The 25,665-nt window shown below is 44.6% G+C and overlaps 2 protein-coding genes across 4 annotated transcripts in view; one reads left to right on the top strand and one right to left on the bottom strand.

Moving 5' to 3' along the window:
• TAT (tyrosine aminotransferase) overlaps positions 1 to 8,902 on the bottom strand; it is a 58,057-nt gene extending 49,155 nt beyond the window's left edge. The window contains exon 1 of one of the 2 annotated variants that reach the window (XM_061387817.1): positions 8,818 to 8,902. The gene's annotated coding sequence lies outside the window, so the exon portion shown is untranslated. The remainder of the gene's footprint in view (positions 1 to 8,817) is intronic. The other variant, XM_061387816.1, reaches the window with a different exon arrangement.
• Positions 8,903 to 8,987: 85 nt separating this feature from the next.
• On the top strand, positions 8,988 to 22,709 carry MARVELD3 (MARVEL domain containing 3). 2 transcript variants are annotated; one of them, XM_061387818.1, is made up of 3 exons: positions 8,988 to 9,373; positions 12,283 to 12,410; positions 21,995 to 22,709. In XM_061387818.1, exons 1-3 carry the CDS (start codon positions 8,988 to 8,990, stop codon positions 22,630 to 22,632), a joined length of 1,152 nt encoding a protein of 383 aa, XP_061243802.1. In that variant the 3' UTR covers positions 22,633 to 22,709. The 2 variants fall into 2 exon arrangements, with proteins under 2 accessions (XP_061243802.1, XP_061243804.1); XM_061387820.1 differs by lacking the exon at positions 21,995 to 22,709 and adding an exon at positions 17,516 to 21,238.
• Positions 22,710 to 25,665: the final 2,956 nt, after the last annotated feature.

The following is a 25,665-nucleotide window of genomic DNA, read 5'->3' as shown; positions in this document are numbered from 1 at the left end:
ATGACTTAGCAACTGAAACAACCACCACCACTGTAAAAATATATTGCTTATATTTATGTATAATGAATTAAGTATAGAAGAAAAATTCCCAAAGAAATAGCATTTACAAATTAAGTACAAGTTCTCATTTCTTTCCCTTCAGTGCAGGAGGGGTTTTGTGCACTTGCTCAGAAACCACAGACCCATAGCAGTTAAATTCAAGAACTTATGGCTGACTTTCAAGGTTTCTCTCAGTCTGGCTCCTGCCTGTCTCTTCTGTCTCTTTTCCCTTTGCTTCCTCTCTCACTCCTAATGGTGTGGTCCAAATGGAAGGATTTAAACTTCAAGCTCCCCAGATCTGCTTGCTTTCCATTTCGTGCCCTCTTAGAAGGCTGTCCCCTGCCTTGGCTCCCCCAAGCCCCTCAATCTTATTTATTCTTCAGGCACTCCCTCTGAAAAGCTGTTTTTGTGTTACTTCTGCCTCATACTCCCTCAACACACCTCATACACATCTCTTCTTTCGTAGTCAAACACAACATGGGGACTTCCATAATAGTCCAGTGGTTAGGATTCCGTGTTCCCAGGGCAGGAGCACAGATTCCATCTCTGGTCAGCGAACAAGGATCCTGCATGCAGACTGGCCCAGTCAAAAATAAATAAACAAACCCACAATGTTTACCTCGCTTCCTCTCTCATTAAGCTGTGAGCTCTGTAACTGTCTTGCTCACTTAGGAGTCCACAGTGACTTATAAACAATAACAATGACAGTAATAACAGCCAGTATTTGTATAGTGATAATATATGCCAGCTATATATTAACTTGACTCCAGTCAAGTTGCTGTACACATATTTGCTTTATTTAATCCTATGAAACGGTATCATTATCCCTGTTGCGCATATGAGGACACTCGGTCACAGAGAGACTAAGTAACCTCCAGAGGTCACTTATGTAATAGGCAAAGTCAGGAAGTACTGGACTAAACTGAACTGCATCCTTTCTATCCACCTGTGATGAGAGTACAGTCACCCAGGCCCAGGAGAGAAAGAAAAGTGAAGTCGCTCAGTTGTGTCCGACTCTTTGTGACCCCATGGACAGTAGACTGCACCAGGCTCCTCCGTCCATGGGATTTTCTAGGCAAGAGTACTGGAGTGGGTTGCCATTTCCTTCTCCGGGGAATCTTCCCGACCCAGGGATCGAGCCCAGGTCTCCCACATTGTAGGCAGACGCTTTACCTTCTGAGCCACCAGGGCCCACGAGAGGGTGTATAGTAAATGTGGGCAGCCCTAGCCTGGGCCTCTGCTGCCCCCTGCTGGCCAGATCTGCCCTCACTGCAGGCTTAACCAGTTCCCAAGTCCCCTCTGCCACCTGAGCTTGAGCCTGGGTTCTGACACACACAGGATCTTTTACAAGGGGGAGAGGAGGCCATAAGATCACGCGGAGAATATACACAGATGTCTCCTGATCCTCACACATAAAGGCCATCTCCCTGATGAGGAGCCGAATGAAACCTCTGAGTTAGAACTGAGCAAGCAAACTCTCTGCCACCAAACACCACAAAATTTACCGAAAACCAACACAAATGTTTATTTTTTAAGAAAAAAATTAGGTAACTATTTGGATTATTCTTAAGTTAAACTTTTTTAGGATGGAGAATTGAACGCTAATTTGTATTAACAGATTGGTTTGCCAATGGGTTGCCCCATGGAACAACTGAAAATTACTTACACCCAAGCTCCATCTCAAGCCTTAGAACCACTGGTGTTTTACTATTTCTCCATATTCTACATTTTCCCAAACCCCCAGATCTCTAAGACCCTTCAGCATTCCACTTTTCCAGTTCAAGCAAAGGCAATGCCTTTCCATTTCTGCTTCACTAGAAAACTAAGCTATTTTTTAGAACTCTGTGTATTGCGGGTAACTGATAGTGATGAAAAGAAAATTCTTGTCTGTAGACATACAAATTCTATCCTGTCTGATGGAGGCTCAATTGATTTTCCTCTCCCTCTCTGGAAGAGGTAAGTTTTTCCTCCTTTGTACATTGATTTCCTTATTCCCGATCTATAATGAGTCTGTTCTTCAGATTTTCTCCTGAACCTGCTGTAACACTGGCTGATTCCCTCGGTGATTATTGAGTTAAATAAAATCTTTAGCATGTGGCCATTTTATATCTGAATAAGACTTGTAATTTTACCTCTTTTGGAATATCATCTCTAATACCCCAATGGCAAGTATTTTCCTTCTCCCTACTCTTCAGCCATCTGCTACCGTGCTCTTTGCTTTAGGTGAAAACTCAAGAGGGTTTCCTCAGAAAAGGGTCCCTCCCTTTAAACCTTCTGCCATATGCATAATGTCTAACCAAGCACTCCTGAAATAATAGTGGAGTGACCAAAGTATGTTACATTTTTAAGACAAAAGTGAGGTCAGGGCATTGGTTCCAAGTCTTCCACAAAAACTAAGATAAAAGGACATAAATTTTAAATTAAATAATGAGCATCATATTTTTAACTCTCAAATACCTTACTTATTTACTTATTTCTTCCTTACCTGTGTTGTTGATGGATTTAAGAAAAATTATATACATTAGGATTGTTTTACTTTTAATGCACTTTATGCCATCTTACACCTAATTCAAGATGCCATGGAAAATATAAGGTCTCTGTCATCTTCCTGAGTAGAAAAATTCATCGAAGAACTACTATTATTTACTCAACAATTACTGGGACTTCCCTTGTGGTCCAGTGGCTAAAACTCCGAGTTCCCAATGCAGGAGGCCCAGGTTTGACCCTTGGCCAGGAAATTAGATCCCACATGCTGAAACTAAAGATTTCGTGTGCCACCCGGTGCAGCCAAATCAATAAGTAAATAAATATTTAACAACTACTTATTGAGCACCAACTGTGTGCCATGCATAATGGCAAAGGCGTCCCAGGCAGCTGACAGACTAGAGAGAAGAACAGACAACAGAAACAAATGTATAATTTCAAATTCTGAGACCGACAGATGAAATTCCTGTTTTCCATTCTTCCCTCACTCATGGTTTTATGCCCCAATTTGTAGCTAGGTACATAGCTACACTTCCCAGCTTCCTTTGCAGTTAGCTACAGTCATGTGATTATCTTTTGGCCAACAAGACGTAAACAGAAAGTGATGTCTCCAACTTCTGGGTCTCACTCTTAAAGCAATGAGAAGAGCCCTTACTAATCCCTAATTTTCTTTCCTTCCCATGGGCTGAAATGTCCCTGGTTGACATTTTGGAGCTTGTAGAAGAAGGCAGCATCTGGAAGGGTGACAAAACGGCATAGAAGGAGCCTAGACTTCCAAGAACTTCACAGAGCAGAGCCACCAAATAGGCTCAGATTTTTCCAAGAGAAAAATAACTTTCTATCATGTTTAAAATACTGTTACGTTGGGTCACTGGCCCATTCAGCCCATCTTATGATCTAACTCTGACAAGCTTCGAAGGAACAGAGGATATTCTGTGGATCTTAACAGAACATTCCTATGGGGATGCGAGGCTCAGGAGTGAGCATTCTCCAAATGAGGGAACATCAAGAGAAGTGAAATCAAAAAAAAAAAAGAGAGAGAGAGAAAGAGAAGTGAGTGCTTCAGGAAAGGGAAAAATCAGGCAAAGAGGCACAAGATGAAACCACAAAGACCCATGAGCATATCAGCATATTTCTCCTGATGTCAAAAGCACACTGGAGACAGTGTGAAAGGATCCCCACTAGCCAAATTTGGGCAATGTTAAGTATCAAAAACTTAATACATTATGACACATTGTCAGGGAGAAATAAGTCTATCAAGTTAATAGTCTGACACCACTTTTGACTCTGACTACTGGCATTTTTCAAGTCCCACCAGTCCCCTGCCCCTTCTGCCCCACAACTGAGAAAGCTGATAAGAAAGCTTAGGTAAGTCCTTGGCACTGGCAGAAGTCCACATCAGGCAGGTTCTTGATGTGAACACACAAGAATCTTCACCCAGATCTATTCCCTAATCACAATAAAACCCCAAGGCCAGTCACCCCTTCCTGCTTTCTCAAGTCATTCTCAAATCTACTTGGGAATCTGTTCTGCTCTCACCAGAAAGCCTCATTATGTAAGCAACAAATACACCCACCTGCTGCATTTTTGGCATCATCAGTCTTGACATGAGAACTAAATTTGGGGTGAGGTATAGAAACTACTTCTGCAGGTTGATCACAGTAGGTGAAGGGAAAGTTCTGCATTACTGGAAAATGCCAATAAATCAATAAATATAGAAGGATTGATAGAATTAAAACACAAGTTTGCAACCACCATTATAATAATTCATTCAGGCAAGAAAGGTTAAGAAGGAATATAAAGTCTCAAAGCTATTAAATACAAATGGAGGGTGCTTCCTTTAAAATGAAGAATCTGATGGATACTACCTTATCCGAGTGATCAAATTTAACATCGCCAATCGTGGGACAAACTGACATCTTGTGCCTCCTGATAGAACATAGCAAGAACGATATAGCATCACCTATTTTAATATTCCTGCCAAAATGTTAAACTAGAAGTTAATCATAAGGAAATGACCAGTAAACTCAAGTTGAGTATAAGCAAGTATTTAGTGGGGACACTCATGTGTCTTCAACTTATATGTTTCATAAAAAAGATTTTATAGCTATATATAAAATTGTAGAATAAATGTGGCAAAATAACAATTAGCTTATTAAGGTAATGATACGAAATAAAACAAAAACAAATGAAACAAAGGATACTGCCAGGGGCGGAGAAGGGGAGTTTAAGTATAGCTGTCCCCATCAAATCTTGCAACATGCTCTTTTCATAATAAATATTTGCTCTTTTCGTAATAAATATTCTAAATACTGATCTGGCTGGAACTACTGCAATGCTTCGTCATTGGTGCCTGGAGCAATTGAATGCAAAACCATTAGTTAAATGGAAGGACCTCCTCTCCGGACAATGGAAGGGTCCTGACCCATTATTAACTAGCGGTCGAGGATGTGCTTGCATTTTTCCACAGGATGCAGATTCTCCAATTTAGATCCAAGACAGGTTGATTCGCCATGTTGCAGACCCCCAGACATCCAGTTCCCCCATTGCTTCGATCACAAAAGAGGAGCCCGCCGGAAGGGGAGGCAAGATAAACATCGAGATCCTGGCACGACCGACGGGGCTGCTGCAGCGCGAACTCCAACCAGAAAATAATTCTTTATTCTGTTTTGGCTTGTCTACCCTCTCCTTATGTTTTTTCTCTTTACCAACAATTCTGGAAAACTTAATGTACATGTGACTTTCACTGGTGGACCCAATGTAGTGACTTGTGAACAATGCATGCTCTCATTTTGTTTAAACCCTCAATATAATGTTTGCTCTTTGGTAGTGTTACAATGTCCACCTTATCTTATGATGTAACCACTTATTCATATAACTTAGTCTTGCTGTGTTACAACAACTACAAGATTTAATGTGATCGCGACGATTTGTGGGTACTTATTTTAGGAATATCAGCTTTAATAGCAGCAATTACTTCTGTTACTGTGGCAGCAATATCATTGACTCAACAAGTACATACTGCCCAATATCTTGATGCTATGTCTAAAAATGTCTCTTTAAGTCTAGCAACACAGGAAGTTATAGATAGAAAATTGGAGATGAGAGTAGACGCCTTAGAAGTGGCAATAATGCATATTGGGACTGAGTTACTGGGACCCAGTTACTGGGACCCAGTTACTGACTGGGCTTTAAAAGTGAAAATGGCTCTGTCTTGCCATGCTGATTACCGGTGGATATGCGTGACATCTTTAAAGGTAAACGAGACAGATTATGAATGGGAAAAAATCAAAAAACATAATCTCAGGTGTTTGCAACAGCTCTGACATTGGCCTGGACTTAGGGAAATTTCATAATCAAATACAGACCCTGGAACACTGTCGACTGGATTTTACCACCGCTGGAGCAGCTAATGACTTATTTCACACCTTCTCTAACTTTACTTCTGGAAAAAACATTCTGTCTAATATCTTTAGTTCTAATTTTGCTTCTCATAATCATTCTTCCTTGTATTGTCAGGATTCTTCGGTAGAACATTCAAAAGCTCGTGACTGAGCTGCATCTGGCTGTTTTAAGAAATAAAAAAGGGGGAGATGCAGGGAGCGAGCTCCGCCCCTGGCAAAGGTCATGAGGAAGGAGGCTTGGCATACGCAAAGGCAAGATCAAGCCTCAGGAGTCTCCCTGGAAATTCTCGAGCAATCTACCCCCACAACCAGAGACTGCCTACTTTCTGCTTTGTGCCTTCACCTACACCTCTGACTTTACGGGGGGCTGTTCCCCACTACCTCTCTCTGAAAAAGAGTTAGCTTACAGCTCCAGTTAATAATTCCTGGGTGTGACAGTGTTTCAACCTACAAACTCCCTTGGAAGTCCTCTAGCCTGCCTGAATAGGTTTTTCCAGCCACATGTGATTGCTCAGAGCCTCCAAACTGAGAGGCATGAGATGTTCTAAACTGTCTAAATACAGATTCCTTTGAGCAGTTAAAAGATTGATTAGAAATTGTATTGGTGAAGGGATTTTCACTTGTTGGGCCAATGTTTGCTGCTAAGTTTCCATATCCCTTATCTGCTGTGTCCCTGGCAATGTATTGATTAATATAATTGGTGTAAGTAGTAGCTTTAATGTTTGTAACCTGGGACCCGTGAGTTAATTCTTTTTCTTGTTATAGCCCACCACACCTTTGCTCTGTAGGAATGCAACTTTATCTAATGCTTTTTGGAGGCTGGCACCTGACTTTAGAATAATCACCTTTAGAGAAAAAGGCCTCCGGGCCAGAAGATGATGCAAATCACCTAAACTTTTGCATATGATAAGTTTGCAGGAAGAAAGCCTGGCTTACTGCATGACTCTACCCCTTCCCCCATTATCCTCTATGCATAACTTAAGGTATAAAAACTACTTTGGAAAATAAAGTGCGGGCCTTGTTCACCGAAACTTGGTCTCACCATGTCGTTCTTTCTCTTACCTTCTGGCTGAATTATTCAGCCTCTTTTCTCCACTGAATTTCCTCACTGAGCTATCCTCATTCTATTACTCTTTATATCCTTAATTAACGTTTAATTAAGCAATTAAAGGACTACTATTTGGTGGCCCATCCCAGGAACTCACCTGGGAACTGATCATCCTCTAGTGTCCTATTTTCCCGCAACATCTTTACAAAGGAAGAGGAAGAAGGTAGTCTTCTCTTCTTCCCTACTTTTCCTTTGATTATAAAAATGTAGCCCACTTATTTCCTGAAGCAGCGCCCTCTTGCCTGCTCACCTGTATCCTTCATAAGCATTCTATATTAATAAATCTACTTCTTACCTATCACTTTGCCTCTCGCTCGCTGAATTAATTCCCTCTGACTTGAGACATAAAGAATCTGAGCTTCATTAAGTCCTGAGTGGAGTCCTGTGGTTTCAACATGTCCAAAATGGAACCCTCCAATTTTCTTCAACCCTGTTTCTCTCCTGTCTTCCCAACTCAGTAAATGATTCCTCCATCCACTCATCTTTTAAGTTCTTCCTCCAAACTGCAACCTACATCTGTCTACTTGTCACCATCAACTCAGCCACCATCACTCCTTACCTGGAATGCTTCAGTAGCTTCCTAACTCATCACTTGACACTGTTCTTGGGCCCACGGAGTCCATCTTCCTCACAGAAGTCCGAGCAATCTTTTTTTTTTTTTTTTTTAAACAGGTAAGTCAGAGCAAATCAGAAGTCACTCTCCTGGCTCAAAACATGTCAAAGTTTCCCCGCTGCTCTTTGAAAATGACTCTTCACCATGAAGATCCTCTACCAGCTCCTGCTCCATTTCTCAGCCTCATCTCATCCCCACCTCACTAGCCTCACAGCGACCTTCTTGTCCAGCCCTCTGCATAACGCAGGCTTTTTCTCTTTCTGGAACGTTCTCTCAGCTGTTCCCAAGGCTGCTTCCTTCTCTTCCAGAACTCAAGTGTCCCCTTCCCAGATCTAGATAAAGAAACCTGCTCCGTCAAAGTTTGTCTCGTCTTTTGATTGCCTGTTCTCCTTCTCCTTACACAGTAGAGTGGAAGTGCCCTAGGAGAGTTCACTGCAGGATCTCTCAAGCCCACTAAGCTAGACACTCACACATATTTGTTGAAATAATTCATTAACAGACAGCAATTTTATGTTTTAAAATATCCTGATTTGACCAAAAAAGCTGTCAATTCTGTGTGGGTCATCATTAAAAAAAAAGCTTTATAAGTCCTGCTGCTGCTGCTAAGTCGCTTCAGTCTTGTCTGACTCTGTGCGACCCCATAGACGGCAGCCCACCAGGCTCCCCCGACCCTGGGATTCTGCAGACAAGAACACTGGAGTGGGTTGCCATTTCCTTCTCCAATGCCTGAAAGTGAAAAGTGAAGGTGAAGTCGCTCAGTCGTGTCCGACTCTTAGTGACCCCATAGACTGCAGCCCACCAGGCTCCTCTGTCCATGGGATTTTTCAGGCAAGAGTACTGCACTCTTATAAACGGATGCATTGGCCTCAAGTCCCCTAGAACGCAGTTGTAAGGACAGCAGGAGAGGGAGAAAGAGGACAACCACTGGCTAGCTGAGTGGCTGAGGGAGAAAACAGATGGAAACAGTCTGGGAAAGCAAACCCAAGGTGCTAAGTTGAGGGCACAGTCCCCCTGGCCGCCATCTTGAGGGGTCACGGCGCAGATACCTCATGGTTGACGAGGCACGGCGGGCGGGCAGTAGTCGCGTCCTCACTGTGTAAAGCTGCACCGCGCTCTAGGCTCGCACCCAATCCGGGCTCACGCGCGCCCAAACCCCGGGCCGCGCTTACCTGCTCCCCCTTCCGGCGCGGGTCATCAGGTGAATGCTCTCCCGGGCCGCAGCGGGATTAGTGCGCGTGCGCGCAGGTGAGCGTCCCGCCCCCAAGCTTGGCCACCTGCCGTCGAAACTTGTGGATTGTTGCCCTCGGGTCGCTCCGGGGCGGGGACGCGCAACCAAGCCATGGAACAGACGTCGGGGACTCGCGAGTCCCGGGCCCGGCCGAGAGAGCGGGACCCAGACCGGCATCCCCGCCCGGAACGAGACCGCCACCCCGAGAGACAGCGGGACAGAGCCGGGGACCGGCACAGGGAGAGAAACGGGGGCGGGCGGAGGGACGGGGACCGGGACAGGGAGAGGAACCGGGAACCTCGCCAGGACAGGCCCAGGGCCGGGGACCATCGCGGCGGCGAACAAAGAGTTTGGGAAAACTCCCGCCAGAGTCGGACGCGGGACGGACCCCGGCGGCCGACCTGGGACGCGGCCCCGCCCCCCTGGCCCGCGACGTTGGAAACCCCGGAGCCACCGCCCCTGCGGAAGGAGGGCCTCGGACGCCGAGGACCCGAAAGGTGAGGTGGGGCTGCGGGGGCCCTGGATCTCGGCCCTGAGGAAGCCTGGGTCTGAGGCCCGCCTGCGGTCCCGACTACTTGTCCTAGGAAGCGGGTTTAGAGAAAGTGCCATTCTTCCCGTTTGAGCTTTTAGAGGTGAGGAAATGGCAACCCACTCCAGTGTTCTTGCCTGGAGAATCCCAGGGACGGGGGAGCCTCGTGGGCTGCCGTCTATGGGCTCGCACAGAGTCAGACATGACTGAAGCGACTTAGCAGCAAGGAGGGAAGGAAGACTTGACAGTGCCCACCACCACACCCTCTCCCCTCCCCCGCACACACACTTCTTGACCTGAACCCGGTTAACAAAGCAGAGACCCACTACCCTTTTCCACTCCCCGCCGCCCCACTCCCCGTTTAAAGTGGAAGGGCCGGTAAAGAAGGTAAAGAAGAAAGGACTGCAGGACCAGAAGGGGAAGGAGTAGGAAGGAGATTAAGTGGGTGGGGTTAATCTGAGGCTCCTCCCTGATACAACCCCCACCCCCCACCACACACACACACAGTCACAGGACTGCCCCCTTGAGGCTTCAGACCCTTGTCCTGTTTTCCAAAACCAGGCCTCCCCGTTCCCTGGAGGTCCAGGCCTAATAAAGTCAGTCCAGTGAAAAGTTAATACCTTAATGTGTAACCCTTTCCAGGGCTATACGCATTTCAAAACCAGACAGCTGGGAGAAGCTAGACTTTTAGCCAAAGAACTGAATGAATTAAAACTCTGCACAGAAGAGCAGAGATTTCCCACATCTTTGTCAGTGAGGTCCTTCTGGGCAGCTTCATTCAAATCCCATGATTGTTTCAGACCTCACCTTCCTGAATGAACAAATTTTGCCATCCCTATCTTTAGAACAGAGTTCCCACAAGGCCTGTGGAGTGACAGCATCATGATGTTTTAGAAGACTTGGTAAGCTGGGAGAGAGGGTTAGGATGGAAGGAAGGAAGGAAAGGCAGTATTCCCAGGCCCCACTCTTTCTCTAGGGAAGTGGTCCTTTTCCCATTGCATGTTCTAACTCCACAAATATTACTGAAAGCCCAGATTAGATGCCAGGAGACAGGCAGGTACTAGAGTGATGATTACCTACTGTTTTTTGCCCTCATCCCTAGGAGGAGTCCAGGCTCCTGTCTGCTATGGGACTTGGAGGCTTTAGCCCAGTCTCTCTCCCAGTTGTGTCCACAAAGCGGGAAAGCTACTATCCTGAGTTTATGTTAAATTATCTAGAACTAATTAGCCAAGGTGTAACAAAGGATGTGCCCTGTTACAGTCACAGGCACTGGTCATTGTTTCCCTACCTAAAGCCAAACTGCGCTGCAACTGCCTGACCTAGGAGACGGAGAAGGCAATGGCACCCCACTCCAGTGCTCTTGCCTGGAAAATCCCATGGGCTGAGGAGCCTGGTGGGCTGCAGTCCATGGGGTCACTAAGAATCGGACAGGACTGAGCGACTTCACTTTCACTTTTCACTGTCATGCATTGGAGAAGGAAATGGCAACCCACTCCAGTGTTCTTGCCTGGAGAATCCCAGGGACAGTGGAGCCTAGTGGGCTGCCGTCCGTGGGGTCACACAGAGTCGGACACGACTGACGCAACTTAGCAGCAGCAGCAGCAGCAGCAGACCTAGGAGAAGCCACAACTTCTTTTTTTAATTTCCTTTTAAAATGGTGTCCTGGGCTCCCTGACCACCACAACCACCACTACCCCTACTAGCCCCAAAGCTAGTGAAGGGAATACTTTTGCTGCTTTTGTTCACAGATAGTTGGTGGTTTAAAATCAAAAGCCATTTATTTGACTCTGTTCCACATAACAAGCATGTATTTAATGGATGGGAGGCAGGGCCAGGAACTACAGAGGTCTACTCAGGATGTCCATAGGACACTGACAAGTAAATAGCCCAATTTGCAGCACATGTGAAATGTGCTGCTCCAGGAGAAACCGATTCAGAGAGAACTGAGCTGGAGCCCTGACTGGACTCTGGAATGTTTGCCGGAGGAGACAGACTCAAAGCTGAGTTCTGGAGAAGGAACTCCAGGCTGTCTCTCACGGTGACACGGTGATCTAGAGGCATGGGAATGCAGATCATCTTTTAGGGCAGGGAGAGGGGCAGTTCACTATGGCTGGGTCTGTAAAAGTGAGATTGTGAGTGGAGAGTGATGAACAAGGGCCCTCCGGCACTGTGCTTAAAGTTTGGACTTTATGGATTTGAACCCAAAAGGTACATGATGAGATCTGTGTTCTATAAGAATCTCTGGAGCCCAGGTAGTAGAATGCAGCCCCCACCATTCACCACAGAATCTTGGACAAAAGCCCAAGATGTGCTGGATAAAGTGATGGGGAAGGTTGGGAGTAGGGGATGAGGAGAAGGGGCAGAATAGAATATGCCAGGGCTGTCAGAAGAAGAGGGAGAGCTATGATGTACAAAGTTGTCTATACCACCAGAACCTAGAGAATTACTGCTGATTCACCTCTTTTCAAAGTAACAAGGGAAGGAAGAGAATCCCAGCCTGGACATCAGTCTTTTGAATGCAAACTAGTATTGAAGAGAGCCCATCCTCAATGAACTGAAAAGCTCCCCCAAGTGGTTCCCAGCTACCTGTTCAATAGCCACCCTCCCTGTTTCCCCAGCAGGCCAACAAGCCAGCATGAGAGGTGGGGCTCAGAATTACTGGGATAAGTGATGTACTTAGCAGAATTGGGCCAAGTGTTTGAACACCCTTTGGAACCACTAAGCCAGAAAATTCTCTGGAGTATGAAAACTGTGGCAGATTTTCTGTTCTGTGCATTCTTTAACCTCTGGGCCCAGCATGAGGTGTCCAGAGTTCTAATACTGAACAAACTATTGAATTTGAAGCCTGCTAATGGCCATGTATGTGTTTGGTTATAGTGAACCCACTTCAGGGAGATACCCACTCTCGAACCCCCGGCCTGGACTACAGGAAGTGGTATATTACCAGTCAGAGGCTGAAGGGCTCCTGGAATGCCACAAGTGCAGATACCTGTGCACCGGGAGAGGTGAGCCATTTTGAAGGCAGACCATTTACTTACCTTTGGTGGTGGTCCTGGAAGGGGTCCAAGCTGGTGGGGCAAAAATTCAAGCAGACCTCCCTTTTGGTTTCCTAGCATTTTTGTTTTCATACCCGCATGAGGATCACATGTTTTAAAAAAACAAAAAACAGGTGGCCAGGTTTCCCATGTTTCTTCTTGGACATGCCTAGGGGTGATGAGGCAGCCATGCCTGCAATGTTCAGGCTGCAGATGGACCTCCAGGCAGAGCCAGCTCTGAGATGCCAGCTGTCAGAGTGGGGCTCATCAGGCAAGGTGGTCAGAACTAGAGAGGGAAGATGACCTGGAGATGGCAGACAGGTTGAGCTCATGCCACAGGACAGGAGATCTGATGCCCAAACATGCCATCATGGCTTTTAAATGTTGTTGACTGAAACCCACAGTAAGAAATACACACACATCATGAACCAACTTCTATCCTGTTCTGTGTTATTAATAAACCAAAAAACACACTTAAGGGACTTCCCTGGTGGTCCACTGGCTAAGACTTCCACTCCCAGTACAAAGGACCTGGGTTCGAACCCTGGTCAGGGAACTAGATCCCATATGCTGCAACTAAGGGTTTGCATGCTGCAATAAAGACTGAAGATCCTGCGTGCCACAACTAAGACCCGGCACAGCCAAATAAATAAAGGTAAAATAAAATATTTTTTAAAAAAACATACTTCTTAGAATCCACAGTTTGAAGAACTGTGATTTTAAATAATATCATGTGTCAGCTCCAAATGTGGTTTTCCAGAGTTCCCATCCTAGCACCAGGCTTGGCCTTGCCAACAATGAAGAAAATCAGGTTTGTCAAGGTGAGTCCTTATGGCTCACATGATTTGGTGAGAAATTTACCTCAGCTGCCTATGATTAAGAGGGGAAAACTTCTCAGCCTGAGGGGGAGAAATCATGAAACTTACACCTGAAAGTGTCCCTTGGAATGATTACAGTGAGATACACTGTTATAGGATTACGTAGAACTCTTATTGAAGAGCTCTAGGTAATCTGGGTACAAGAATCCTTACTCTAGTTTACATATGTTGGCACACCCCATTGCTTTTAATTCTCTCAACAACTCCTGAGGCTCAGAGAGGTACAGTAAGTTATACAAAGTCACACAGCTGTGAAGTGGAAGAGCTGGAATTGAAACTTAGAGCCTAACGCTAAGGCCTGATATGGTTTATGTGCTTGACCTTCTTTACTTGATGATATAAATAGTAGGAACAAGCCAGAGGCTGTTTAACAGGTTTCTTTCTAGAGGTATTCTTCTTTGGTGATTGATTTACCAAGAGAGAGAAGAGGGCCGAGCTTGAGGCCCCTGATTTAGCTTTGATTGCTTCTGGTTATTTGGCTTTGGGCCTAGAGGTTGGGTTTCTGAGTCAAGATAGTGAAAGGATGGCTCAGCAGTCAGAAGCTAACAAATGAGAGCTTATAAAGATCTCTGGACACACAGAGACCCGTATATACACACAACATTGTATTGTTTTGAGAGCAGCAGTCATTGAACACCAGGAACTTGTCTCAGCAGGAAAGGCACACCTGAGTAAAGGTCCCCTGAAGAATTTCAGCCTTGTCTTAGATCTTCTGTGACTTCTTTTCCTTATCGGTGAAATCACGTCCTCCTCCCCCGGCAAACGGGCAAAGAGGGGAGGCAGCTGTGGCTCTGACTTCTTAGGGAGACCTTGCAGTTTGGGCTGAGTCACCCTTAGGAAGTTCAGTGGAACACTGACAAAAAGAGATAAGCCCTGAATTCACGGTTTGGGGCAAGACTCCTCAGCTACCAAAATCTTTAAAGGCTGAGGATAAAGATCAGATAATAAGCAAGTACAAATATTACATGTGCATATCAGATCACTAGGAATCCTGTGTGTATAGGTTGTGCTATGGGTTTATTATTTGGAGGGATGATGAGGAGTTACAGGTTCCCTGGGAAGGAGATACATCACCTGCTCTCCTCTTGGCTCCCTCCGATTTGCATTTGGGGCAGCTTCTCCTTTCCCTTTTTGTCCCTTTCCTCTTCCTTTAGACCTCTGTTGCTTAAATCATAATGGAAAATATCATAAGAGGGAAATTAGGCCAGTATAACAAGGAAAGTGGGTGTGTGTGTTTTTAAATGTAATGTTTGCATTCAGCTTGCAGCCTTACTTGCAAACCATCCTTTAAAATTTAATTTCTCTCTCCAAATGTTATAATCTCTATAGTCAGTGGTGGTGTCTGTCATTCAGAGCCTAGAGGTTTAGTTCTGAGATGGCTTCTTACTGCCTATGGAATTGACTTGTGACCATGCTGAAAAGGTTCAGGGGGACAGTTGTGGAGATTTTGCTCCTCAACTTGCTTTCTCAGTACCCCATTACCCTTGCATTCTCAATATCCTTACCCAGTGCTTATGGGACTGAGCCTATGTCAAGATTTCAAACCATGGCTAACTCAAAGAGTGTTAACTCATTAACAGATCTGAAATATTCAGCCAGAATCAGAGGAATGAATGACCTGAAGTGCATAACTGCTGCTTAAGAGAGAGGTGCTGACTCAGTGAGCCAGATCCTTTAAGGGGCAAGTAAGGCCTAGAGAGGCTCTGGGCTTTTATTTTTAAAAACATATTACCAGACATCTCCCCTATCCCTGGTCATTGTTTTCTGGTTCTATTTAAAGCTACAACAGGAATGAGTTTGTGGAGCCTCTCCAAACTCTATTAGGAAATACATAGCATATATCTGCTCCCATATAGCAACACACTGCGAAAAGCCTAAATATCCTTTACATCGCAATTATTTAAATTAATCATGGCATCCTATAATCCTTTAATAATATATTTATATTTGCTATGGTAGAAAAACTGTTCACACTATATTAAGTGAAAAAATGGGTTATATAATAGTAGAGAGAAGAGAACCCTATTCTTACTTAAAAACAAATAAACAGCAAAAATTATGCACATGTGGCAGGGAAGTCCAAAAGAAAAAAATGGTAACAGTGGCTTCTCCAGTTTTATTGATTGGACTTTAGATCATTTTTATATTTCTGTTTCATCTAGATTTTCTTTCTTTCTTTTTTTTTACCATCCTTGTGTGTTACTTAAACAGTAATGTCATTTGCATTTTGGAGGGGGAATGGCAGAGTGTAAACATAATACTTGAGAGTGCTTGGTTTCACTTAGCGAATGTGCAAGTGTAGCACACCTTCATGCTTAGACCACCTGGTGTTTGCTGTTCAGCTGACTCTTTGGGACCCCATGGACTATAGACCAGCAGGCTCCTCTGTCCATGGGATTTTCCAGGCAAGAATATTCGAGTGGGTTGCCACATCCTTCTCCAGGAGCTCTTCCCAACTTCCAGGGATCAAACTCATGTCTCCTGCACTGGCAGGCAGATTCTTTACCACTGAGCCACCAGGGAAACCCTAGACCAACTGGACCCAGGCCCAAAATCTGGTTCTGAAAAAGCCAGGGAGATGCAACAGCCTGATCCTATAGTCATCTGACCCATAGAACCATGCCAGCACATACAACTCCCAGCTTTGTATTATGAAGAGAAAAAGAAGCCATACACAAAAGAGCACATAACTGTATGATTCCATTTGCATGAAATTCGAGAAAGACAAACCTAGTTTCTAATGGCAGAGAGCAGATCAGTGGCGGCCTGAGGAGGAGGGCGAGGTATTGACCCCAAAGGGTTTTAGGGAACTTTCTGGAAGGATGAAAACAGTCTATATCTTGATTATGATTACATGGCATACACATTTGTCAGACTCTATCAAGCTGTGGGCTTAATGTGGGTCATTTTGTTGTATTGTATTGTGATATACAATAAAACTGACTTTAAGGAAAGCAGCCAGGTTTGGTAGAAAAGCTGGAGCTCTTTGATTGTCCAGCCAAGGATCCTGAAAAAATCCAGCTCTGGGAAAGTATCACAGCCCAGATTTGCTCTTTGAAAGTGAAAGTGCTAGTGGCTCAGTCATGTCTGGCTCTTTGCGATGCCATGGACTGTAGCCCACCAGGCTCCTCTGTCCATGGGATTCTCCAGGCAAGAATACTGGAGTGGGTTGCCATGCCCTCCTCCAGGGCATCTTCCCAACTCAGGGATCAAAGCCAGGTCTCCTGAATTGCAGGCAGATTCTTTACCATCTGAGCTACTACTTCTTGAATTAAAGTCTAAGAACATTAAGTTATGTTTTACTGTTTAATTATATTTCAGTAATTAATTAACTTAATCTTTCCTATCTCTGGTACTTGTGAACCGCGATTAATATTTTGATGGATAACTTCCATGCTTTTTTCTGACTTAATTATAATTTTTAAGCACTATGTTATAATCTTTTTCAAATGTGGAGAAGTTTCCTCTTCCAAACTGAAAGAAAGTCTCTCAGTTGTGTCTGACTCTTTGCAACTCCATGGACTATACAGTCCATGGAATTCTCCAGGCCAGAATACTGGAGTGGGTAGCCTTTGCCTTCTCCAGGGGACCTTCCCAACCCAGGGATCAAACCCAGGTCTCCCACATTGCAGGTGGATTCTTTACCACCTGAGCCACAAGGGAAGCCCAGGAGTACTGGAATGGGTAGCCTATCCCTTCTCCAGCAGATCTTCCTGACCCAGGAATCAAACTGGGGTCTCCTGCATTGCAGGTGGATTCTTCACCAGCTGAGCCACAAGGGAAGCAAGTTGAAGATGGCCACAAAACATCTAAAGAGGACATAACTATTTTTTCAGCCTTTGTGGCAGGGCAGGGCTACGGCAGAGAATCTTCTTGCCTTCCATAAACAACACCTTTCTTCCTGCTTCCTGGCCTGACTTCTCCCCTCATCGTCCTGCAGCCACTTGGACCGGCTGCTTTGCTGTTTTTAGGGTTACCCTTTTCAGTCCAAAGTACCTCTGACATAATTTCTGGAGGCCACGGCTCCCTGCTACCATCTAGTGCTAATTCTGCAGCTTTGGCTGCTCAGGCCTTCCAAGGGGCAGAAGAAGGAGCTGGCTCTGGCATGAGCTGCCACGGGGAAGATAAGCCTTGAGGTGGAAGTCTTCAAGTGTAAAACAGCATCTCTCAAAATGGTAACACGCCCTTCTTTTGCAGCCTGCTGCCAAATGCTGGAGGTTCTCCTGAACTTGCTGATCCTGGCCTGCAGCTCTGTGTCTTACAGTTCCACGGGGGGCTTCACGGGCATCACCAGCCTGGGGGGAATTTACTACTACCAGTATGGAGGGGCTTACAGTGGTTTCAGTGGTGCTGACGGGGAGAAAGCGCAGCAGTTGGACATTCAGTTCTACCAGCTAAAGCTGCCCACGGTCACTGTGGCGATGGCCTGCAGCGGAGCCTTCATGGCCTTCTGCTGCCTCCTCCTCATCCTGGGCGTTCTGCGGGTGCCGTGGCACTGCCCCCCATTGCTGGTGATTGAAGGTGTGCTGCACATGCTTATTGCCGGGGCATACATCCCGGCCTTGTACTTCTATTTCCACAACCTCTCGGCTGCCTATGCCTCTCCCGTGTGCAAGGAGAGGGAGGCGCTGTACCAGAGCAAAGGATACAGTGGCTTCAGCTGCAGTTTCCATGGGGGAGACATTGGTGCTGGAATCTTTGCTGCCCTGGGCATTGGGGTCTTTGCAGTGGGGGCCGCGCTGGCCATCAGGGGTTACCAAAAGGTCAGAAAGCTGAAGGAGAAGCCTGCAGAAATGTTGGCGTTTTAGGCTTTTTAAAACATTCTGCCAAACTTGGGTGATGGAAGTTACTCTGAACTACCGTCTTCCGTGGAATGCTTTGTTGTAGAACTTGCCAGCCCTCAGGAGGTAAACAGTCCAGCTTTGGTTTGCTGGGCCGAATTCCAGGGTACTTGAAACAGTACCACCTGATGTAATAAACCCTGGTTCTGGAGCTCTCTGTTGGTGAGGGACTGACCAAAATGACTTTAAAAAACAAAGATGAAAATAAAACAATAAAAACACACCAAAACCAGAGCCTAGGAGCCACAAGGAAAAGGCATGTGCTGTGGCAAAATGCACTCTTGATTGAATAAAGGCAGATAACCAAGGGTACTTGAAGAACCTTATCCTCAATGTGCATGAAAAGCCACATAGACATGAAAAAACATTTCAGCCTTAAGTCCTCTAAACACAGCTGTCTCAAGCAGATTAGCCTCAAACTTTTTCCTCACTGAACTCTAGGTTCTTCACTTCCTTAATGCTCTGGGTGAGGGCGGGTGGGGATACTGGGGAGACCACTTCTGTGAGATTTAAGTTGGAGGAGACGTGGGCTGAAGAAAGAGGAATCAGATTATTTTACTGGGTTGCAAAAGAGGTTTTCTAACAAGCCCCCTTACAATGGCCTTGAAAGCTCAATACGTTTTTTGTACCTCTTGTAAATGTACCATTGTACAACAGATTCAACTCGACAACCAGAATTTAGGATCCATCCAGAATCAAAGAATGTAAAATCTTTCCCAGCAGAAGAATGCTACTTTTGGCCAGACAACCTCATGGGTTCTTACTGCATGTTAAATTAGGACTTATAGCCCATTATAATATATTCTTGGTACAAGTGAATATGTTCTTTGCTTTATGTGACACCAATAAAAATCCAAAGAAAAAATTTTGATTTGGAGGTGATGGTTCTCTTTACATTTATAATATTATTTCCTTACTTGGCACATTTAAAAGGTGAGTTCCATTTGGGTTTACAAAAGGAAATACATATATTTGCTTGTATATGATTAGAAAGCTTCTTGAAGAATATATAAGAAAGTATTAACAGTATTTGCTTTTGGAGAAGAGTTTTAATTTGATTAGCCACAAAAGCAGCCTCACCCAAAAAAGATGCTATTTTACAACAAAAATCTATTTGTTTCAGGTTTCATTTCCCTCTACAGCTTATCCCTAACTGCTGGCTCTAGTGGTGGTTGTGGTTTAATTACTAAATCCTGTCCAATTCATGGCTACTCCGTGGACTGTAGCCCACCAGGCTCCTAGTAGGCCACCCTTTTCTTTTCTCCTGATGTCTGAATCTTTCTGCACTAACCGCATGCTTGGAGATACTTGAACCTGTTCATTGTTTTCAGCAAAGCCAGGTAGGCCAGTGCTCTGAGTAATACCCAGTGGCCGTATTTCTTCATCATTGGACCCGGCAACAGACCGTTATTCCTCTTGCTTGTTGTAGTCAATGGAGTGATTGACAAGATCCAGATATAGTCCATTCCAGGCTGGCAGATATGTGCTCTGTGTATTATGACTTCTCTGTCCCAGAAGGAGAGGTTCAGGCTGCCCACATCTTGTATTAACACAGCATTCCTGCTTCCCTTCAGAGGGTGAGAGATTAATTGCATGCAGAAGGAAAACCAAGGCAGAGAAAGGTATGGTTAGGGGAGATAGCTACTCTCCATGAATTAGAATGATCTCTGGGTCAGTTCGCTGTAGGGAGAGAGAAGCCAGTAGTTTATGGTGCCTGGGGTAGGAGTATACAGTTCTGGCCTGATGTTATTTTCAGATTTAAATGAGAGGAATGTAGCTTCTCAGCTCTCAGAGTCCTTAATTATTGCTACTTCTGTCCTGTGGACCTCCTTGGAATTTGTGTGGGCCCAGCAGGAGATAGAATCAGCAAGCCCAGTAGCTGTTGCCTAAGTACTGTAGACACACTGGTGTTTAGCTGCTCAGTTTATAAACACTGTGGTACCCCTTTGTGTATTAGAGGGTTTTTCTGATTTCTGGAATTCATGCTTTTCATAAGCTTGTCCCATTTCCTAAATTACTCTTACTAATCCTCTTTCATTTTATAAATGTTACTAGGTAGCATCACCGTCCACTTGCATAACATTTTACGATTTTCCAGGTATTTTCACATACTTGCTTTCATCTGAGCCTCACCCCAGCCCTGTGGGATAAGACAGACAAAAGAAGGCATTACCTTCATTTATTTGTCAGATGAAGTATCTGAGGCTTAGAGCCAATGAGGGGCACAGTCACAAGGCAGCAAAGAGCGGGGAAGTGAGCCTGCACTCCCACTCTAAGTTCTTATGCCTCCTCTTTGTTTTCATCCCTGACACCTGAGGGAACCACAGGAGACCTTCTCCCAGGAATATACCTCACGAGAGGCTGAGGTCCCCTTCAAGAAGTGAAAGGTGACTCTGGACAAGACAACGTTTATCTCCATTCACCTGCTGGTGTCTCCTGCCTCGTGGCATTTGTTGGTTCCTTAAACTTGGAAGAACCCCCCAGGTGAACAGGCTAGGTATCCAGCAATAGGATCCTGGTTGAGTAGATTGGTCCACCCACAGGTGGGGTTGGAGGCCACGTCACAGGGCATGGGGACCCTGTCGGAGCTGATCTGAAAACATCTGTAGGAATGAGTGAAAAAAGCACGATGCAGAGCAGTGTGTGTGGTGTCCCAATGACACTCGCAGGGGAAGGTGGGGGGATGAAATTCAGACTTGAATATTTTTATTTGCATAAAGGAATGCTGGAAAGTTGTATTAGAAAACACTAAAAGTGGTTGGGGGTAGAAAACGGTGGACAGTGACATGGGTGAATTTTTTTTCAGTTTACAACCTTTTATGTCACTTCTATTATTTTAAAACCTTAAAATTTGAAATAATTATACATTCACGGAACACTGCTAATACAGCACAGTACTGCACTGCATGGCATGAACTCGGTTTATCCCAATGGTGACTGTAGTACAGTATCACAACCAGGAAACTGCTAATCTTCAGAGCTTTTGTTTAGGATTTGACCAGTTTTATATGCGCTCGAATCTGTGTGAGTGTAGGTCTCTGAGGTTTTATCGCACGTGCAGATTCGTGTGAGCACCACCACAGTCGGCTCCCCCACTCACAGTCCCACCCCTCCCGTCCCCCACCCCCACTCATCCCCATCCTCCGACAACCATGAATCTGTTCTCATTTTGAGACTGTTATGTAAATGGAATCATACAGTATGTAACCTTTAGAGTATGGCTTTTTCTTTTTTCCACTCATTATGAATCCCTTGAGATCCATCCGAGCTGTTCTGAGTATCAACTGCTCGTTCCTTTTCTCCGCTGAGTAGAGTTTCCCCTTGGGAGGGCTGTACCAGCTTGTTTAACTGTTCACCCATTGGAGGGCATTTGGGTTTGCTCTGACATCCATGTACATGTTTTTGTGTAGACCTAGGTTTTCATTTCTTTAGGATGAATGCTCAGGGGTACAGGTTGCAAAGTCACATGGTTAAATGTATGTGTAGTTTGCCAAAACTTTTTCCACAGTGGCATTTTGATTTTTCAAACACAAGTGCTAAAACAAAATAAAAAACGGGGACTTCCCTGGAGGTCCAGTGGTTAAGACTCCGTGCTTCCACTGTAGGAGGCATGGATTTGATCTCTAGTCAGGAAAGTTCTACATGCCACATGGTGTAGCCAAAAAGAAAGCACCCACCCCCCCCAAGATGAACCAAAAAACCCCCCAAAACCAAGGATGTTAATGTTGAATCTGTGTCCTCACAATCAGCTCACCGATGTTATTTCTCTTGTCTGACCTAGGGAGTTTTCCTGGGTGAGTGATCAGCGCTAAATCCCCCATCTCTCTCCTCCTAGGTGTGATACAGATAGTGGAGGTGATACTGAATGGGATGGTTCTCATGTGTATCGTGGCTTCCTACTTTGTCCTGGCCGGATTCAGCGCCAGCTTTGCCAGCGGCGGTGGCTTTGGGAACAACTATTACTCGCCATTTGAGGGCACCGAGCTGGAGCAGGTTCGGCAGCTGGACCAGCAGTACACAATCCTCCGGGCACCCCTGATATACGGCGGCGTGGCTGTTTCTCTGGGGCTCGGTGTCCTCACCTTGGGTGTTTTACTCCAAGGAGCCAAAAGTCTACACAAACTGCCGGGGAAGTGGCTCCTCCTGGAGGCTGCCTTCAGCCTCCTGGCGGCAGTGGGCTACTGCGTGGGCATCAGCATTTACCTCCACGCAGCCTTGCAGATCAATGCCACAGACACTTGCAGGACAAGAGAGAGGGTCTATGCCCGCAAGGGTCTCACCTGGATGAACTGCCAGCTGGCAGGCACTGATGGAGCGGCTGCCACCTTTGCTTGTCTTCTGGTGGTGATGTATGGCGCCAGCGTGGTGCTGGCCCTGCGGAGCTACCGAGAACAGAAGCAGTACAAGGCCAGCCAGGAACAGCAGAGAAATTACAATGATGCACCAGAATACGTGTGGTCTGGAGTACTCTGACATCCACTGGAACCTAAAGTCAACCCATCTTGTTTCTCTCAAAAAGATGGGTCCATTAAAATCACACTTTACACAGATGTGGTTTTCACATATTTGATTTCATACATGCTCCCTCTGGAACCAATACAAAGCTAGATGATCGTCCCATTTTTCTATCCATGTCTTTGTTGGCTGAGAGCGTGCAAAAAATACCTCTACCTTTACTACAAAGAGAAACATTAGGAAGTCTGCATATATGCTTATGGTTTGGCTTTCTTGCCAAATGGTAAGGTAATAATAATAGCTTAAATATTAGCCAGAGGAATTCTGAAAGATGAAAATAACACGTCAGGCAGTAGCAGGCAGTAGAAGTATCTTGCCTGTCTGAACTAAAGTCATTAAGAAAAACATGCCATTTCCCCCCTATATATGATCCCAGGGGAGTGATTTTAAAGCCTTTCTGTGGTTAGATTTCAAACGAGTAATTCCATTCTGACTCTCTCCCTAGAAGAAAAATCTCCTGCCCCCTAGATAAGATAGTGTGCCATGACCCCCAGAAGCCTTCCTCTATTAGAGATGGGGGGCTGGATCCCTGATACCTGAAGGCAAGTGCTTTTAGCATGCATGGTCCTCCTCAGGATTCCTGTGTTAGGGCTCAGAGAAGATGGTTTTTGCCACCTTTCCAGGTTAGTTTCTTTCTAAAGTTATTTGATTGGAATTCACTTTCCTGGAAGATTTTATCATTTCCTGAAATATGAGGCCTCCAAACAGTGAGAAATAATTCATAAACTTCTTAAAACATGTTATACAGCTGAATGCAAAGATAAAGCAGATGATTTTCCTGGAATATACAGGTATATTGGAGGCATCTTTATTTCTGCATCCCTTCCACTGCCCTACAGATTAGGCCTTCAAAGGTTAATTATCAATTCTTCATGATCCTGAATTGTTTCCATAATGTAACAATTCATTAACACAGAATCTCAAAAATAAAGTTCTTTTGATAATTTTAATCTAAAGTTTTATAGCTGTTCTTATACTTTACAACTAGTCTCAGATATTCAGTTCGTGTGGGATGCAACTAGAAATGTTATTATGTAGTTTTTTTTCTAGTTGCCATCTTTTTTCATAACTTATTTTCATGAGATTAAATAAATTCAAACCGAATTTTTAGTACATTTCTAAAAACAAAGTTTGACATAAATCTCAGACTGTCTATACAGTTAGAAATCAGCCAACATAAGCCTGTTTCAACATATGCCAAAATGACCATGAAAACAACTGTCAACATCATCTCCTCTGACATGGGTTGGACATTTTTACTCCTGCATGTTTGCTAGCTCTTCTCCCTGGAATATACCATCTTTCCTCTCACCTCTTAAATCCGTCCTACTCTTAATTCTTATAAAACCTATCCCAGGTGAAGGATCAAAACTAAACCTCGTACAGAAACGGGGGGAAAAAAATCTAGACTATACTTTTACAAAAAGTAAAGCTTGGAGGAAAACAATCAACTAGAAGTCCACATTGTGACCTTAAAATACAAACACCTATGCCACAGAATGAAGCTTCCACTCCACCACCTTAGCCCAAGGCAATGACTGGAGTCCCTGGCAGTTTTCACTGAGTGGTAAGACAGGTTTAACAGCAGCAAAAATCAAACAACCCATTTCCTACCCCAAGCACCCCCTACCCCCCACCAGAACTTCCGAACACACACTATTCTCACCTAGGATTTATCCCCTCAACTATGTCCTGAGTAGATCTTTGCCATGTCTGGGTCAGGGGCTTGGGAATATGAGGACTTTTGCCTCTGTGACCCCCATATGGTGCCCAGGCCCAGCTATACAGCATCAATTCAGCTCCTCTCATCACTACAGTAACACTCCACCACATTCAAAATACCTTAGCCAAACTTGCCTTACTATCACTTGTCAGGTCAGTCGGTCAAGGTTTCTTACACTTCACAGATGAGACGAAGGCTCAGGAAGGCTTAAGTGGCTCACCCAGTGGTTGACATTTCATTGTCACGACTGCTCAGTGCCAGGTCCAATGCTGACCTAAGAAGTATTTGTTGGCATCATCTCATTTTAACTCAGCTGATGAGACTCTTATTTCCATTTAACATCGAGAAAAAAACTGTGCCTAGGGAGATGAACTTGCCTTAAGTTAAATCTTTTTTAAGTAGCAGAGGCAAAACTTAGACCCCGTGGATTACACACTGAAACGTGTTCCGAGTGACTTGTGTTCTTGTGTTTGATGTACCAGGGAAATTATGTCACATGAAGTACTTATGCCACCCTGGAATAGGTGGGTTTGTGTGTCATGGAACTGAGGTATGAAAGCAGATGGCGGCGTTGGGCCCAGCACATTGGGAGGTCTAATAAATTCTGCTAAATGAGGAGGAAACCTGCAAAATTATTTCAACTGGGTCTTTATTTGGAGTGAGAGGTAGCTAATCTTACCTGGACATCCAGAAATTATGGGAGACAACCAATAGGGAGAGGGGAGGGGAACAATTTAGAGGCTTACCTAGATCAGAGGTATTGTGAGCCAAAACCCACGGCCTTAAAGTCTAACACCAAAGCCATTAGGACAGACATGATGGCCAGATTATCCACTTAGTTCCACTGTATCATCGGTAGCTCTGTGGTTTAAGAGGAGCTGTAGATTATTCACAAGTTGAGTTCCCTTTCATCAGCTAATAACCTGCATGGGAATAAGGACCATGCTTCTTGTCTTTGGGATTTCTTTAAACATATAAACCAAGTCAGAATATAATATTTCTTAATGTAAAAAACTTTATTGCTATTTCAGCTTAAAAGGTGATCAAAAATATTTATTCTTGCCTTAACTCATAGCTTCATATTTGTCATGGAATGTGATTTCACTTATCTTCCCCTAAAGCAAGAAAAAGCAGAAAAATCCTAAAGGTGCTCTTGGTTAAGAAACTAATTCTACATACAAGTTAGAGAAAATTACAGTTTCATGCTAAAATAAAGTACTTATAAAATAACAGGTATTCCATTTTAAAACAAAGCCATGAAAAAGATA

The sequence above is a fragment of the Bos javanicus genome, chromosome 18, assembly GCF_032452875.1.
Source record: "Bos javanicus breed banteng chromosome 18, ARS-OSU_banteng_1.0, whole genome shotgun sequence".
Taxonomy (NCBI): Eukaryota; Metazoa; Chordata; class Mammalia; order Artiodactyla; family Bovidae; genus Bos; species Bos javanicus.
Note: the sequence above shows the minus strand (reverse complement) of the source record. Positions and strands in the feature narration are given on the sequence as shown.